Source organism: Neovison vison, chromosome 5 (assembly GCF_020171115.1).
Source record: "Neovison vison isolate M4711 chromosome 5, ASM_NN_V1, whole genome shotgun sequence".
NCBI lineage: Eukaryota > Metazoa > Chordata > Mammalia > Carnivora > Mustelidae > Neogale > Neogale vison.
The window spans coordinates 109,790,201-109,808,583 of NC_058095.1; the positions used below are offsets into that span (position 1 = coordinate 109,790,201).

Below are 18,383 nucleotides of genomic sequence, written 5' to 3' on the forward strand. Positions count from 1 at the left end.
CCCAGTCTGCCTTCAGCCTATCTGAATTCCTGAGACAGAACCCCCAAAATGCACAGTCCTTTCAGGTCCAAACAGCTCTGGTCTCCAAACAGGCAGTGGTCACCCAAGGTGGGGTGGTTGACAGCTAGTTTATCAACTGGCTTTGATACTGGATCCCACTGTCTTCTAAGAGAGCAGAGACTGCCTGGAGCTATCCCTTAGCCACTCCATCTAGGCTGTGCCAGGGAGAGGGTGTTCCAGAGAACCTTCCAGCACATAAAGGCCAACACACCTGTGACCTGATTCCACAACCTAGAAGTGACACAGGACAAAGCCAAGCAACTAAGGTGGGTACGATGCGGTTGGTTTTATCCCCGCAGAAGGGATTCTTTTAAGTAATCCCAGACAAACTTATCTACCTGTTGTTATGGGGATAGGCAACTCTGAGATTCCTTCCCCAAGAGAGACTGGGGCGCCGCTGGAGTGCGTCCAAGCTCCCTAGGGGCTAAGGGACGGCGTGCACTCTGCCCTAGGAAACTAAGTCAAGGCTTCGGTTTCTAATGGTGGAAAACTTTCTGTTTTGGTTGGCAGCTTCTCCCCAGCATCCACCTGGATCTGGATTCGACCCCCGCAGCCTAGCTGTGATGGAACAGCAAACCCTCGCCTCAAGAATACAAGGTGAGGATGGGGTGGGACGAATTCCAGTGAAGTCCTCGGAGTGGGGCTCGCCGTGGAGCAGCCCGCTGAGGTCACGCTCGGGTTAAGTTTTAGGCCCCCGCGGGGGCGCGCAGAGTTCTATGGAGACAAATCCCAATGACTCAGGAAGACCGTTCCCCGTTTCAGGCAGTTAGTTGCACCGATGCAAAAACCGCCGCTTGGGGCGTCTGGGGCCCGGAATTCGTCGTCCTCCAGGTCTGCGTTTTCCTCCGTGTTTCAGCCCCCGACAGCGCGGCTGCGTCTGGTCCCCCAGCGAAGGCAGGGCCTGATTTCAGGGAGGACCTCGGGGAGAGGGGAGCCCGGCTGCTCCCGGCTGTCCCAGCCCGCCGTCACCCAGTGCTCGGAGGTGGGCGCCGGGGACTCGGGCGCGGGGGCTGGAGCAGTGCGGGGGCCCCAGCTCGTTCCGGCTCGCGTCCTCCGCGTCTCCCAGCAAGGCGCAGCTCGGGAGCGGCGCTTCGCTTCCCCCGGGGGCCTTCTCGGATTGCCGCGGGAGCCCAAGATTTTGGCGGGGGTGGGGTGGTGGTGGCGTGGCAGCGTCAGGGCTCCGCTTCCCCCTCCGCGCGCCCTCTTTCCGTCGCGGCGGCGCGCGCTGACCTGGCAACGCCGATCCGCGCGAGCTGGGAGCCCACGCGCCGCGCTCACCTGGCGAGCTGGGGTGAGGCGGCTGCCGGGGTTCGGGGCGCAGCGGGAGCCCGGGGTGGGGGCGCAGCGGGAGCCCGGGGTGGGGGCACGCCGGCGGGGGGAGGCTGTCGGAGCGGTGGGGGTACGAGGGGACCCCGAGGCAGGGGCACGCCGGGGAGGGGGGCGAGGCTGCTGGAGAGGTGAGGTGGCGCGAGGGGCTCGGAGAGGCTTTGCGCGAGTCGGGGGGCTCTGCCTGGGCGGGGTAGTGCAGAGGCCCCTGGGGAGAACGTAGGAAGGGGCTCTTCTACGGGGGTGGCGGATTTTTTTTTATAGAACTGACTTAAAAAGGGAGGGACCCTGAGCTGGGCTTGGATCCGGAAGGCTCGGGAGCGGGACCTTCAGGCACTTTACCGCTTGGCGACCTTTAGGGAGCACAGAGCCTGCACCCTGCGTGGACCCAGGCTCAGTGTTCCCAACGCCTTGGCTTTTCTCGGTTCCCCAAAAGCGCGCAGACAGATAGCGAAGGCTCGCGGAGGAGCTCCTCCCCAACACACCCAAACCTAGGGATATCTGGTGGCAAAAGCCAAACTTTTTGCTACTTCCCCGAGCTAGGTGAGAGCGGGAGAGCGCGGCATATTGGGTGGTCGAGCGCCCATGTCAAGTTCACCTGCTGAGATTGCAGCGGGGAAAGCGGAATTGCTGCGTTTCACCCCCCACCCCCTCCAGCCTGCCTGTCGCTGCGCGGTGAGGTTTGCTACCCCCACCTCCTGCGACTACTGATGCTGTCTGCTTGGAGAACGTGGAGAACCTTCGGAAGAAGGGTTGTTCGGCCCTAAATGGAAATTAAGACTAGCAGGAAGGGGGCATATTCCAGAACTGTGCTTACTACGTGATTGCCGTGGAACTTGGAAGGATGTTTGAATTGCAGATGGGGTGGGAAAGTTCAGAGGGCTGAGGGTCAGCAAATTCAAGTTTCCTATACTCTGTCCCCAGGCCGAATAGCAGTGAGGTTTTGTCAAGTCAAGAAACCTCATGGAATCTGTTTGCTTGTGTGAGAGTGGGGGGATAATCCCTGCCCTACCATATTGGATGACTTGTAACGAGGGAGGGGAGTGTTTTGAGAAGTATGTAGAGAGGTTTCTGTAAATGACGGTTATCACAGCATTGCTCCCCACACCTCCCTCCTGGCCGCCAGCAGAACCTCATTTGGAGGGGACTTAAGGCAGCACGTCCGGGAAGTGCGGGCATTTTCCTGCTTACCTGCCCAAAATGTCGGGATGCGTCTGTTTCTCGGTGTGTTGTGGCAGTTCTTCTTCCCAGCACGACTACCTGACACTGCGCGTCACAGTGTGACATCAGGGGACAGGAACTTTGCCTTCCTCCTCTTCTTTAGGGCCTGAGGGAGATGCTAAGAAAGTTGAGGAAAGTTGGTAGTGACCACCAGTGGGAGGTGGGGGGAGGGTTAGGTTTGATTTGCCATGTTCTTCGTGAGAACAGTTAACTCTGAAAACCTTCGCTTTCTGAAGTTGGAGTTCTTGTTTTCTGATACGGGAAGACTCTGTCACGGCCAAGGATAAATATGCAAAAATCAGCATTTCAATTCAAATGATCTTTAGAGGAAGATAAGTAAAGAGGTAGAGAAAAGAGTACAGTTGCTTGCCCGCAGATTTTCTCCACCCCTCTGGGGCACACATATAATAGCATTGCCAAATTTAAATAGTTTCCCTTGTTACTAAATTTAGATCCACATTTCTGATATGGAAAGGAAAAGAGTCGCAGGGTTGGTTGTGTTACCGTTAGAATTTAAGCAGTTCCTTTTAAATAAGCATGTGCAATCTTCTAGCCATTATAAACGTGAGCAATACTAATGCCTGTGTGTTTTATTGTATGTATCCTTTCTAAAAAGATAAATAAGGTAAGGTTGTCAAGGTCAACAAGCTCTCTGATTGGCTTTTCGTTTTAATTAAAAGTAGTTGAGAGGTGACTCATTTGCGAAGAGGGGTAATAAAACTAGGTCTCCTTAGTTGTGCTGTGGTAAACTGAACTGGAAGTTTTTCTAAAATGGTGTTGAATACTGTGTGCCAGATTGAGAATTCATTTAGTTCTCACAACAGTCCTTAAAGAAACTGAAGCACAGAGAGGTTAAATGCCTTATCCAAGGTCACACAGCTGGTAAGTAAAGAGTTTCTCAGGTTGGCACAAAAATTACATTTGATTGGGACCCTGGTGTTTTTTTCTTAACTTCTGCACTGTGTTTTATCCCACACATACAGGCAGCATGAGGGGGAAATTGGGGGCTCCACATCCTAGGGCTGAGTTTGCTGCTGAATTGCTGTGTGGGCTTCACATTACTTCCTTTCTATGGGCCCCAGTTTTCTCATCCACAAAATAATCCCAATAATCCTATTGAATATCGAACAGAGGCTGTAGTTCTCACTGAAACATGAAATGTGAACTGTGAAAGAGAAACATTTCCAGTATGTAACAAACTGCAGAAATGATTCCTAAAAGTCTAGTCTTCACTTCCAGTATGTAAAAGGAAGTTTCAGAGACAAGTGTTTTTGCTGTTCTCAGCATAGGCTGGAACATGACAAAGGGGAAAAAGCCAAAATAATCTACACTCTTCAATGTGATCTGCCTAACAATTAATGCTTGGAAATTATTTTTTAAAAATACTTTGGCTCTGTTCTTGGATCCTTAGTTTTACACTTAAAGAGATAAGTGTAAACTAGACCTCAAAGTTTTTTGGGCAGGTCACCCATGACCAGGAGATGCTTTCGTCTTATTTATTTTAGGAGCTAAAGACCAGAGGTTGGGGTGGCCTTAAACTCTTCCACATTCTTTTATTTCAGCAACTTGTAGTGGGTCAGAAAACAACTGTGCAAGAAATACATGTAAGCAACTTCCTTATTCTCTCTTTCTTTATTTGGAGATTATTCTTAGAAGCTAGCTTGAGGGATGGCCACTTTAAATATGATGGGTCAGGAGAGTTGAACTTTTGTTTATGCACATTTTGAGGGTATTTTAAGCAATATGGCTCTATTGTCTAATCATTTCAACTGTCCTACGACATATATAAAATGTTTTTTTTGTTGTTGTTGTTGGCTTTGGTTTTGGTCTCATTCTTAGTTTAAACTCTTGGTCCCTGTGGGGACTGGGGCCCAGGGAGGTATAAGCATGCCCGTGTCACTGACATTGCCAGCAGCCCCTTCGTGCTTGATAAATTTTGATATTCTGGAGAGATGTTTGGATCCATGAGATTTAAAGGTCTTTCCCTCACCCCTGCACCGCTGCAGGTAAGAATGTGAACTTGGGAGCAAGACTGCCTGGGTGTGAAACGCTCCAGTTTCAAGCTATGCCTCGGGTCCTAGCGTTGTTGTAGCTACCTCATAGATTGTTAGAAGGATCAAGTATGTGTGTGTGTGTGTAGAAAAGTCTAGAACAGGGCCAGGCCCATAGTAAAGGCCGTGTAAGTGTTGGTTAGGAACTGATGATGATGGCTAAGATAATAGAAGAGGAGTGCTCTGGGGGAGTAAGCCAGGATAGTGTATATTTTAGGGATGAAGTTTTAAAAAGGGTGATGAAGGAAGTCTCATTCCAAAGGCAAATTTGAATAAAGAAGTGAGTGCACGTAGAAGCGTATAGGGGGATGCAGGGATGCAGAAGGGTATAGAGGTGTAGGAATGTAGAGGTAATAGAGAAGTAGGTCAGAGAGGTAACTCAAGGTTACATGGACAGATACGGCAATGTTGAAGTTTTTCCTTTTTCTTTTTAAATTTAAAACTTTTTTATTTTTAATTTTTTAAATTAAAATTCAGTTAATTAACATATAATGTATTATTGGTTTCACAGGTAGAGGTCAGTGATTCATTAGTCTTATGTAATATCCAGTGCTCATTACTTCATGTGCCCTCCTTAATATCCATCACCCAAGCCCCTCCCCTCCAACATCTCTCAGTTCGTTCCAGTTTTTCCCCATGATTAAGAGTCTCTTAGGGCTTATCTCCCTCTCTGGTTTCATCTTGTTTTATATTTCCTCTCTTCCCCTACGATCCTTTGTTTTGTTTCTTAAATTCCACATAAGAGTAAGGTCATATCATTGTCTTTCTCTGATTGACTTATTTCACTTAGCGTAATACCTTCTAGTTCCACCCACATCATTGCAAATGACAACATGTCATTTTTGATGGCTGCTTAATATTCCATTATATATCTATACAACATCTTTATCGATTCATCTGTTGATGGAATTTTTCTTTTTTTTTAAAAAGATTTTATTTATTTATTTGACACACACACAGAGAGAGAGAGAGAGAGAGAGCACAAGCAGGGGGAGCAGCAGGCAGGGGAGGGGGAAGCAGGCTCCCTGTTGAGGAAGGAGCTGGATGTGGGGTTCAATCCCAGGACCCTGGGATCATGACCTGAGATGAAGACAGCTGCTTAACCAACTGAGAAACCCAGGCACCCCTTTAATTTGTTTTCTTAAACTTTTTTTTTTTTTTGAGAGAGAGAGAGGGCACACACATGTGCAAGATGGGGTGGGGGATGGGCAGAGGGAGAGAGAGAAGCTCAAGCAGACTCCAGGCCCAGTGTGGAACCCTACCAGGGTCTTGATCTCACAACCCTGGGATCAAAATCTGAACCAAAATCAAGAGTTAGACACTTAACTGACTAAGCCACCCAGGCACCCCTGTTTTTGTTTTTGTTTTTTAGCTTTTACCTAGGGAGTTTGCTTATGGAAAATTTCAAACTAGAAGTAAAGGGATCAGTACATGTCCACTTCTCCCATTTTCAACAGTTCTTGAAGTGGCCAGTTGGGTTTCACCCATAATTTCTGCTGGCACTTCCCACTGGATTATTTCAAAGCAGATGTCAGAAATTCTATCAATGATTTTTAATTAGCAATAATCGCGCCTCGGATAAACCTCATTGGCTACGATACTGCCACTGTGCAAAGCTTCAATGATTTTTACATACGTCTGTATATACTTCTCAAGGATAGGCACTTAATCACACAGAAGCACAATACTTGGGGTGCCTGGGTGGCTCAGTGGGTTAAGCCTCTGCCTTTGGCTCATGTCATGATCTCAGGGTCCTGGAATCGAGTCGCACATCAGGCTCTCCTGCTCAGTGGAGACCCTGCCTATCCCCCCCCACCCACCGGCCTCTCTGCCTACTTGTGATCTCTGTCAAATAAATAAAATCTTTTAAAAAATTAAAAACAGAAGCACAATACTTAACTGTGTTGATTTTGTTTCCCATCTGTAAGTTGGGACCAGCAGAACCTCCCTCTCAGTGCTGGTTTTCAAGATGGGGATGTTGATGTCTGGACCATTGTGTAGGGTCCAGCAACCGGTGCCCCATTGCTGGTTGCCATCACGTTCATGATGTTGTCTTTACCAGCCCTTTGTTTTTGTTTTTTTCTCTTTTCTTTTTCCAGATAGGTCAGTGGTGGCAATTTCACTTCTACTTCCCCTTTCCTCTCTGTACCTACTTTAGGCACCCATATTCTGTATTCCCTTTATCTATGCTCTATTTTTCCCTTCACTTTCAGTGCCTGTGTTTGCAGCCTGACTTACAGTCAGTTGTCCTCTGAGCCCCCAAGCCCGTGCCATACCAGTGCTCTCTAGGCTTCCTAGATCTTTTTAGAAGGGAGATGGGAACTTCTTCCCACTTCATTTTTTTTTGGACAGCATTATTGAGATGGAGCTAGAGTTCACATAACATACAATTCACCCATTTAAAGTGTACAGTTCGGGGCGCTGGGCTGGCTCAGTTGGTTAAGCATCCAACTCTTGGTTTCAGCTCAGGTTGTGACCTCAGGGTCATGGAATCGAGCCCCACCTCGGGTTCCATGCTCAGCTTGGCATCTGCTTGGTATTCTCTTCCTCTTCCTCTGCCTTCCCCCTCTCAAACAAATAAATATCTCTCTAAAAAATGCCACTTTTAAAGTGTACAGTTCAGTGGTTTTAGTATATTCACAGATGTGTGTCATCATTGCCACAGTTAATTTTAGAACATTTAGAGCCTCAAAAATGTACCCTGTACCCTTTAGTTATCACTCTTGATGTTCTCATTCCCTCCTTCCTCCACTAATCTATGTTCTGTCTCTGTGGGTTTGCTTATACTGGACATTTCATTAAAAAGAAGTATCTATCAATATGAAATATCCTTCTGACTGGCTGTTTCACTTTGTATAACGTTTTCAGGGCTCACCCTTGCTGCGGCATGTCTCAGGGTGTCACTTCTTCCTATGGCCGAAGAGTACTGCATTGTCTGGTGGTCACACACTTTGCTTACCCCTCCATCAGTTGATGGACATTGGGGTAGTTTCCACTTTTTGGCTATTGTGAATAATGCTCCCATTCACATTTGTGCACAAGTGCTTGTGTGAACATCTGCTTTCATTCTCTTGGGTGTATACTCAGGAGAGGAATTGCTAGGTCAAATAGTAACTGTATTTTGAACCATTTGGGGAACTGCCAGACTGTTTTCTGACATGGCTCCCTATTTTATTTTGCCCAAACTTGGGAGACTTGCCATCATTTAAGGGTAGGTGCCTACCCTTACTGTGGGTGAATGTTTGTATTAATATTTTTTGTAAGTCTTATTCAGTTGTCTAATGTTCATGGATAGATAATTTTTTTATCGTTTTTTATATAAAAGGTTTTAACTAAACCATTATTTGTATGGTGGTAGGTACCTTTAGGTTACAAGATGATTTATTGGAAGAAAGAACAAAATGCTATTTTCATGAATTTTTAAGTTACATGATAACTATATTAGAATAGCTGTGCACATATAAGGTTTATAAATAAATAGTCCCATACTGGAGATCTAGGTACAATAATTTTGTTTGTTTGTTTTTTATAAATAGATATAATCATAAAATTCCAGGCACGGTGTTCTAAAAACATGGAAGCAAGTACAGTGGCGTGGTTCTTAATCCTTCATTTTGTGACAGATCTCATGGGAAAATTCTTAAAATTACTTTGCCAGTGAAATTGCAAACATCCTAATTTGAGCACATGTAAATATCAGTGGAAGGAGCTTTGGATCAGGTCAAACTTTTGATTTTTTGTTCTATGTCTGGTAGTTATTCATGGTATGGCTTTGGGCAAGTCCCCTAACGTTCTTTATTTCAGTTCCCAAATTAGCATAGTAAAACCTGAGATAATTCACATTATCATCACATAGAATGAGAGTGGTTAAGTGTGACGTACACAGACCACAGGAAGTTAGTCATTTGTGTATCTTGGGCAACCTTGCAGTCTTCTTAGGCAAAATATCTATGTTCCTCGGTCTTTGCCTTTGTTGGGTCTTCCCCTTCTCACCCCACCCATTTGTCATAATTGCTTTCTGTCCTTCCCTGGTGTTCTTTTGACAGCAGACTTTCAACATTAACGGTCAGTCGAAGGTCAGGTTGGTCAGGGAGGAGTCCCTGGGATGCCACCGCCACTGTTGCAATGTAGCCCTGTCACCTTCCGGGCACTCTTCATGTTAGAACAGAGAGTTCGTCATGTGTCGTTCAGTGGTGGTAACCTTGTAGCTGTCAGAAAATGGTAGTTTGCTCTGATTCCTGGCTGCTTTGTGGAAGCCGTGGAGCCGCTTGACTGGGCATCTTAATGGTTTCTGTTTGGTAAGTGATAGTGTGAGTCTGTTTAAAGTCTAAGCTTGAAGGGAAGTAGATCAGGAAAGAGGAAGAGGACCTGGGAACTGTGTTAACTTCAAAGAGCTTACATGCTGACCATTCACTTGCATTTGTTTATTATTGAGCCTGCTCAGTAAGCCACCATAAAATTGGCATAAATGAATCTTACCTTTCACCTCCACTCTTATTTGTGATTTCTAGTGCCTAACTTCCTTTATTCCAAGGAGACAGTTGACAGGAATTTTAGGTCATGATCTCCAATTTCTTCTAATGATGGACATATATTCTTGACTTTCTTTCTTGGGCAACAGAAACAACCAACAGAACCATACTTAGGTAGTGTTTGTTCATTCATTCATTTATTTTTTTTGAAGATTTTATTTATTTATTTGACAGACAGAGTTCACAAGTAGTCAGAGAGGCAGGCGGGTGCGGGGTGGGGGGGCGGTGAAGCAGGCTCCCAGCTGAGCAGAGAGCCCGATGTGGGGCTCAATCCCAGGACCCTGCGATCATGTCCCAAGCTGAAGGCAGAGACTTTAACCCACTGAGCCACCCAGGCGCCCCTCATTCATTCCTTCATTCATTTTATTCACACTTAAAGAATATATTTGCTGAGCACCTATGATGTGCCCCTGTTCTAGCTTCTGGGAACAAAGAAGTGTCCCAAGTACAATTTTTTTTAAACAGTTACCCTCAGAGATTTTACGTTCTAGCAGGTGTCAGTCTTTGAGATTGAATGAAACAGGGAGTCATGCGAAGGAGTAAGAAGAAAACTAGAGGTGGGTAGGGGGAGAGGAATTACTGGCTGGGACAGTGGCCATGACTTATATGGGGGGCCATGGAGGCATTGCTGAGAAGGTGACATTTAAGATGAGTCTTTAATGCTCCCAGTAAGTATTCAGTCCGTAGTTAGTGCTCAGGCAGAGAAAATCTAAAATCCTAAATCTGACATGCTCATGTATATTCATCCGATTGTTAGGGGTCCTAGCAGCTAAGAGCTGCTCTTCTGCCATCAAAGTGCTGGCCGGTTAGGGTCTGAAAGACTTTTGTGAGGTCACTATAGAGGTCACGGTGGTTCCTGCCCAACTGAGTCATCCACCCCTTTTGCAAAAGTAGCATCTTTGCAGGCAACCCTGTGGCTCTGAGGTTGCCCTCATGATGTGGTCATTCTCAGCAGAACCACTGATCTTGAGGGGCAGAGAATCACCCAGAATGACTGGGCGGGGGGGATCCGGGAGTCTCTCTCTTGTCTAGGACCTCTGCTGCTGCATGTATGATAACTAGTAATCTGGCCCGTGCTCTACCTCAACAGGAAAATCTCAATAGAAATGGCGGTAAGCTTCGCACTCTGATTTCTCCTCCTTTAAAATGTTTTTGAAAATTGATTTAATCTTTGTTCCTAAGCCTCTCTGATTCAAAAACCCCATTTGTGACAGTCGGAAGCATTTGGGGAAGATGCCAACCATTGTTTGGGCCCATATTACCTACTGCCTGTCAGTACTGAAATGTGTGAATGTCTGGTTTAGTCACCGTCTCCCGTCTAACCAGAACATAAGTGACTGGAGGAATCACGGAGCTTATTTTACTCCAGTGCTTCGAGAACAAAAACAATGCCAACCATGTAGTAGGTGCTCAGTAATTATTTGTTTAATCGAATAATTGACAAACCACAAGTAAGGTGACAACCAGCAGCACAACGATCTAATGGTATCTCACCAAAGATCAACCAGTGGAGATGTTGACCTCTGGGACTAGGGCCTGGACTTTGTTTCTAATCATTGCCCTCTCCTGTGGCCATCTCCCTCCCAAAGAAACTCATGCTTCTTAATGAGTGTCCAGCCCAGCTTGTCATCCTCTCGAGAAGCCAACATCTGCTGGGTATTTGTGTGAAACAAAAGCATCTTTCTAGAGGGAAGTGGAGCAAGTACCTGCTTCTGAAATTATTTTTGAAAAGAAAGTCTGTTTTGCTCCGTTTTGTGCTGTTAAGTCAATTCTACATCTGGGAGGCTCAGAATTAGCATCACCCTTTTTGAACTATTACCTTTAGTCTGTTTAAAAAAAAAAAAACAACTCAGGGATCCCTGCTACTTATCATTAGTGGGAGGCTATGCATTCACTTCTGTAATTGTCTCCCACACACAAGGACAGCTATGACGTGGAGAGAACTGAGTGTAAAACACAACTTCTAGTTTCATTCTCTTGGAAATACATTATCAGGAGCTATGGACTCAGAACTAAAACCGCAACTTGTAAAGAGAAGAGAACTAGTGAGAAAAATCAACAAAAAGCAACATAGACAAATATGTTCATTGCTATATGTTTTATAATAGTGAAAAACCAAAAATAAATTTCTGTCAGGAGTCTGGCTCAGTAAATCTGGATACATTTATACTATAGAAAGTGGTAAGATAGTTAAGATAAGCACCCTCAAGACCTTGTTGAGAGAAAAAGAGGTTGTAGATTCTGTCCAGGATGAGCCCTTGTGTATGGGTCCCATCCTCTGACCTGTCCTTAATTCATAGGAAGAGGTTGGAAGTGGTTACCAGTGTCCTTTCTGGGAATGAGGTGGAATTGGCGGGTTTGGGCCCATGGGCGTGCTTCACTTGCTCTAGGCTTCTATGTGGGGGCCATTCCATGAAAACACGGTCATGATTCTCATTTGTAATGTGGAAGCCCAAAATTATTGGAGAGGAAAAGACAGGCGATGAAGAGAAATTGGGGCAGTGAGTGAGATTTGAGGTTTGGAGAAGGAAGACAAAGCGCTTGAGATGAATTCCAGCAGTCGCCACCAGAGCCCGTGATACTTGGTGAGGGGTGATTTGGAGCGTATGTAGTATTGTGCAGTATCATGTGTATCCTGTCTATGTGTATGTGTCACTTTGAAAGGTTTGACCTAGAACAGAAGTCAAGAAAACCCAGGGAATTGTGGCACAGCTTTCCCATGTACCTTCTTTTGGTCTATTTGTAAGTGTTGGGTGAGAAAAATGTCCTATCATTGGAAACACGGATTCACTTCTATCCTTGTGCTGATAATTCTGCCACGGTAACAGAACAGGTGTGTCTACCACAGAAGTCCTCTCTCCAGCTCATGATATTATTTCCAGTTTGTTGGATTTTCCTCTTCAGTCCGGATATGTGTTGAGTCCCCATAGAGAGCTCTGCGCCTGGTGGAGAACAGACGAGATCCCGGCTCTCACGGAGCTTATAGGGAGGGGGCAGAGGGGAATGACAGGAGCTAAAAATATGTCAGGAAGTGAGACGACCATGATGGAAATTAAGCAAGGTGATGTGATAGGGAGTAACTGGGGAACTACTTTAAGAGAGGTAGTTAGGAAAGACTTCTTTGAGGAAGTAATTTATAAACCAATACGTGCAACGGGACTGACAGGAGTCAGATGTGTGATCGGTTGGTGGAAGAGCGGTCCAGGTAGAAGGGCTAGAACAGCACCATTAGGGTGGGCAAGAGCCTGTGGGACACAAGAGTTTGCTGCGTGGTTGGGACTTATCGGGGATAGACAGAGATAAGTGAGAGTGGTCTGCAGGACAGGATCATGTCATGCCTTAAGGACAAGGTAAGGATTTTGGATTTTATTACAGATTCGATAGGATCTGTCAAGGGGCTGCTGGATGACTCGGGGACTGACATCTTATGTAGGCTTATGAAAGATCTCTGCATACCTCTTGATTGTAAGTTGAAAAAAAAAAGAAGCAGGGAGACCCGCTGGGCAGATGGAAGGAGACCCAAGTGGGAGAAGATGGTGACTTAGATGAGGGCGGTAGCTATGGATATGAACTTGCTAATGGATGAAAGACGAAGAGTTAGGGAAAGATAGGATCAGGGATCACTTCCAGATTTGGGGCCTCAGCAACTGGGAGGTATGTTTCCTGAGATGGGAAAACGAGGGAGGAGCAGATTTGGGGGAAACTAGCATCTTTTTGAATGTGTTAGTTTGCTATGTCCCCTGGATGGATGTCGCATAGGCAGTAAGATATGCTAGCCTGTGGTCCCACGGGAGGTCAGGAACAGGGATCCAGGTGGGAGCCATCTGCATACATAACGCTAGTTTTTAAAGCCCTGAAACTGACTCCAAAGTTTCAGTCACCACCTTGCACCCCTGTTCTCCACCCTTCCTTTAAGCTAAGTTCACTTAAGCCAACTGCTTCCATCTCTAGGCCTTCCTCTTGCTGACTTCGCTTTTGCTGTTAAGATTACTTGAGCCTCGTAGAGTGAAGGACAGTGGGAGCAGTAGAAGGACACATGCTGGGCCTGTGATTACGGTGACCAGAGTGCTTCTCTTTGGAGTAGCTCTCGACATTTTAATCATGGCTATATTTACTGGAGCCAAACAGTGAGCTTAAGAGTGAGCCAACTGGGATGCCTGGGTGGCTCGGTGGGTTAGGTTGCCAACTCTTGATTTCGGCTCTGGTCATGTTCTCAGGTTGTGAGATCAAGCCCTGCATTGGGCTCCACACTGGGAATGGAGCCTGTTTAAGATTCTCTCTCCCTCACCCTGTGTCCCCCTTCCTTCTCTTTCTTCCCCACCCACTAAAGAAAAGAAAAGATAGATTCTAGATTCACAGTGTGTTCTTTAGATATGAGAAGCGAATCACAAATTTCTTTCTTTTTTTTTTTAAAGATTTCATTTATTTATTTGACAGAGATCACAAGCAGGCAGAGAGGCAGGCAGAGAGAGAGAGGAGGAAACAGGCTCCCCGCTGAGCAGAGAGCCTGATGCGGGGCTTGATTCCAGGACCCTGAGATCACGACCTGAGCCGAAGGCAAAGGCTCAACCCACTGAGCCACCCAGGCGCCCCCGAATCACAAATTTCTACTGTGATTATAATTCAGTATTATAATCCAAGTTACATAAAACAAAGTTTTTAGTGCTAGGGGTTTTCAATTTCACATACCACTTGTCTACTTTGTTGTAATACAATCACAGACTAAATAAAAACAAGAAACTAAGAAACTATGAAAATGTTTCTTTATTTCCCCATGGTATTCCCATTTGGGGTTTGACATTTAATTTTATTGGAATAATGTGTGGCTGTCTTACACTTTCATTTGTTTTATCACCAGTATGCATGTATGCCTTTCTCCTTATGTAGAACAATCTTTGATTATCTTTATGCCTTGAAAATCCTTTCTTGTCCTAACATCATGCTTCCTTTTTTTTTTAAAGATTTATTTATTAATTTATTTGACACAGAGAGAGAGAGAGAAAGAGCTTGCGTGCAAGCAGGCAGAGAGAGAAGAGGAAGCAGGCTTCCTGCTGAGCAGAGAGCCCGATGCGGGGCTCGATCCCAGGACCCTGAGATCATGACCTGAGCCCAAGGCAGAGGCTTAACTCACTGAGTCACCCAGGTGCCCCCCAACATCATGCTTCTTGGGTCTGCTGCTAGTTGTATTGCTAATTTGCTTATTTCTTTATTTATGTGTTTGTTTAGTTATTTCTTATAAATCCAAGGGGAATTGACTGTATTACACAGAGTGAAGTACAAACTTACTAATGTTTTCTTTCTTCTCCAAAGATTTTGGAGTTTAAAATATGACTGTGTTCTTACTTATCTTGAATGATTTTTGCTTGTTGCAGATAAGCTGTCTGCCCCCTCCCCACAACTGGCATTCGGGTGAGTTCAAGGCCCTAATCCAGTAGTAGAGTGGAACTCACACCACCCTGAGCTCGGAAAGATGGTGTCACAGTCTACAGGCCGACACGATTCTCCAGTGGACTCATGGGACAACAATGACCCTGGCGACATTGATGTTTCCCCCAGCCTCCTGGACACTGACCAGCCTCCTTGCCACTCAGACGTCAGATTCATAAGGCACAAAGCTGCCTGGATTAACCCCCAGTGTGAGCAGCAACAGTCTCAGGATTCGCCCCCTCGGGTGCCAACAGTGAGGAAGAGTGGGAACCACTTTGGAGAGGACACCGCCTTGCCCCTCAACCCCTCACCATTGTTTCTCGGGGACTCCATGGTGGAGACATCACTGTCAAAGGATACCGCAGACTCTGCCCAGGGCTCAGGGGACAAGAGCAGCGACCTCTCTTTTACCTCAGCGGAAGAGCAGGCGGTGTTCCTAGGACACTCTCCTCAGATGTCTTTGTTCACAAGCGCCTCTCCTTGTCCTGAAGTGGACCGGGCTTTTCTGCAGCCTTCCCAACTGACAGCTTCCACGGATGAAGGTAACCCCGGTCGGGAATTTACCTCATTCCTGTCTGTTGCCATGCCGGCCTTGCTTGGTCTAAAGCTTGTCTTACGGTCATTGTCATGAGAAAAAAGTCATGGTTTTCCACTTTGATCAGAGGCTGGTGCATTAGCTCATTTAATATTGTTTCCAGCCCAGCTGTCCGGATGGTCACAATGGGTAAAATCAGGTATTTCCATTCTCCTTCGATAGCAAGAGGGTGCCATCTTTGCTCGGCTTAGTTGATAATCAGTGCCAGCTGCCATCTTTGAGCTGGTGTGTGCTTCTAGGAGCCTCTGGCCCATGCAGTTGCCTGAAAAAGAGTATTGGAGGTGCTCTCAATTCAGCGTGGTGGGGTGGGGTGGGGTGGGGTGGGGAGTGTTTCCAGACAGAGTGGGTTCTGTTTCACATGGGTACTTTCCTAGGAGATGCACTTGCTGCCTCATCTCTATTTACCTAAATGGAGTGTGACTAGAAAACAGTAAGATTTAAAAATGGTAATAACAATTCCCCCAAAGACTATACAAAAGGTTGTTGTTGTTGTTTTTTAATTAAAGCCAGGGTTCCCATTGCTCTGAAGTAACTCACATATTCTTAAAAAACTGGAATTCCTAAAATAAGATAATGCCTGCAAAATGCCACACAAGAGTCAATAAGCTATCTGTTACTGTTCTCATTTGTGACGTTCTGATTTTTAAGAAAATATTCATTGTATTATATACACACTGTGTCGATCTGTATTTCTCTCAGAATCCTAGTTCAAATAGTTGATGAAGTTTTTTTCTTTCAAAACAGTTTGAAAGCTGCCCGCCTGCCTGTGTGTGTGTGTGTGTCCGTGTGTGTGTACATATGTGGGTAATTTATTTATTTCTTACCAGCAATATCCAGCCCTCCCCCTTCCCTAAAATATGTGGTTTATTTGTTCTATTGGAAAAACTTTTGGAAAAGTCGAAGATGATGATAATGTTTAACATATTATTCATAGCTTAAGCATAGCAGATTTTGGATAATCTTAAAATGGGCTAATTTTGAAATAAGAAAATTTGAGCAAAATGACACACACTACAGCAAGTGGTTCTGCAATTTAAAATAATGCTGTAGCTTTGTCTTTCTCCCAGAAAGAAAACAGTTGCCCCAGCCCCTTTGGTCCCAAGACAATAATCTCCAGCAATTTCTGTAAGTACTTTTAAAAGCCACTCCATCTTAAACTTGGTAGGAGGATGCTGCTTATGGAATTAAAAAAAAAAAAAAAAAAGAAGTCCCCAGCGATCTGGTCTCTCTTTGCTGTGGGACAGCAATGCAAAGACAAGGCATTTGCAACTAAGACACAGAATTTTCCCTGTGACTGCTTCGTCACAACTGACAGCAGCACACTTTTCCTTTTCTAGATAATATGGTAGAGGAGGACCCACCCGCCCACTCCCCCAGCCTAGCATTTCCTGAGGCTCCAAGAAACCAATCCACAATTCCTTTTGTTTGCAGGGCACACTCACATTCCTGGTCTCCTTCAATCTCTTAATAGCTACCTCTCCTAGTGCAAGAAATGAGTATATTTTAACACAGAGGCCCAGCCAGCTGGTGTAGAGAGCTGGAACTGGAATCTGCAGCTTGACTTTTTTCTGTCCCGTTTCTTCCTCAGGGTCCAAAAACTATGACCTAGGGGCCAGCTCCTTCTGGCCTCCTGATTTTACAAATCAAGCGCAGCGTGTGTTGTTGATAACGCCATCCTCTCCCCAGTGGCAGAACTGCGTAGTTCCAACGGACGGTCCTTAGAGCCTATAATACCTACTCCCTAGTCCTTTTCAGAAAAAGCTGGCCCTCCCCAGATGGATTCTGGAGCTAACCTATTCAAAGTTCTTCGTGGAACAGTCGCTTTCTTGAAGCAGAGGCAGGTGATTCTGCTAGCGTCTCTCTTTGTCACCCTGAGAGCTATCTAGTCTTAAAGCCATCTGTGGCATTTTGGCTCATTTAGCAGGTTGGAACAACTCAGCTCTTGGGGGCCCTTGTAGAAAAGTTTTGCCTTAAATGCTGCAAGAAGGAATCACATGACAGGAATCATTCCATTTTGATGGTGTTTGCTGCCAGTAATGGAGCGGCTCCAGGGGCAGAATGGCTAAGTCAGCTGCATCCGTCCTCCACAGTTTCTTCTGGTTTTTAGCGGCAGGAAGACCATTTCAGAGAAGCAATGCTGGCCTTTTTCAGATAGATTTGTCTCTGTAAACAAGAACTTTTGGGTCAGTCACAGTGCATGGGAGAAGAGACTTCATAATTCCTAGGGCCCTGCTTCTAGACTGTTCCTTCTCTCCCTTCTCCGTCTCCCTTAGGTAGTTTCCACGATCTTCTCTTTCTACCCTCTTCGCCTCATTGGTCCCCTCCATCCAGGGGTTCTCCCATTCCTTCTCTGAGGAGTGCTCCCAAGTTGCTCCAACAGGCTCTTGTAGAAATGATCCCCATTAATGCGGTCTCTGCAAAGCCTCCCACCAGAAGGTCCTGTCTTCTTCTGGCATCCTAATTTATTCTGGAATTGTGCTAAATAATAAAAAAAAAATATTTTAAGGCCACTGCCTAGCATCATTTTGTTTTCTTTCTTTTTTTTTAATATATTTTTTATTTATTTGACAGAGATCACAAGTAGGCAGAGAGGCGGGTAGGCATGGGGATCGGGGCGCAGGCTCCCTGCTGAGCAGAGAGCCCGATGTGGGGCTCGATCCCAGAGCCCTGAGATCGTGACCTGAGCCGAAGGCAGAGGCTTAACCAACTGAGCCACCCAGCTGCCCCTCATTTTGTTTTCTTAGGCAATCTTTGAACTTCTTTTTCTCCATTTTTAATAACTTGCTGCCTTGGCAGGTGCCGTTCAAGTCAGCAGAAGAACCACTTCTTTGAATTCCTTCTCTCCGGAGGCATTCCTGCTCCCTGTCGATGTCGAAAAGGTGAATACAGCTTCTTTTTTTTCCTTTTCTAAAACCACAGAGAGTGTTCATTCCTTAGATGGTGCTGTTCTGATTTAAATCTGGAAACTTCGCTTGGTGAAGCTTGGCAGATTGGTTTCATTTCAGCCTCTGGCAGGCGCGCTGAGCTAAGAAGGGCTCTGAGTCAGTGTCTGCACTCAGCTGGGAAATTTTCCATGACCAATGCCTGAGGTCTACCCTTGGGCCACCACCAACCCAGGGTCTTAGATCATAAGAAATTCAGCTTGGGGTATCTGTTGGTCACAGTGGGCTA

General features: G+C 45.8%; 1 protein-coding gene and 1 pseudogene across 6 annotated transcripts in view; one reads left to right on the forward strand and one right to left on the reverse strand.

Annotated features, from left to right (window-relative positions):
- Positions 1–730: 730 nt before the first annotated feature.
- Positions 731–18,383, forward strand: part of RUBCNL (rubicon like autophagy enhancer) — a 39,542-nt gene continuing 21,889 nt past the window's right edge. For 2 of the 6 annotated variants that reach the window (XM_044249744.1, XM_044249749.1), the window contains exons 1-3: positions 907–1,042; positions 14,563–15,159; positions 18,009–18,091. In XM_044249744.1, the coding sequence (XP_044105679.1) occupies positions 14,661–15,159; positions 18,009–18,091 (582 nt within the window). In that variant the 5' untranslated portion in view covers positions 907–1,042; positions 14,563–14,660. The other 4 variants (XM_044249746.1, XM_044249745.1, XM_044249748.1 and 1 more) reach the window with 4 other exon arrangements.
- On the reverse strand, positions 6,102–6,276 carry LOC122907974 (annotated as a pseudogene).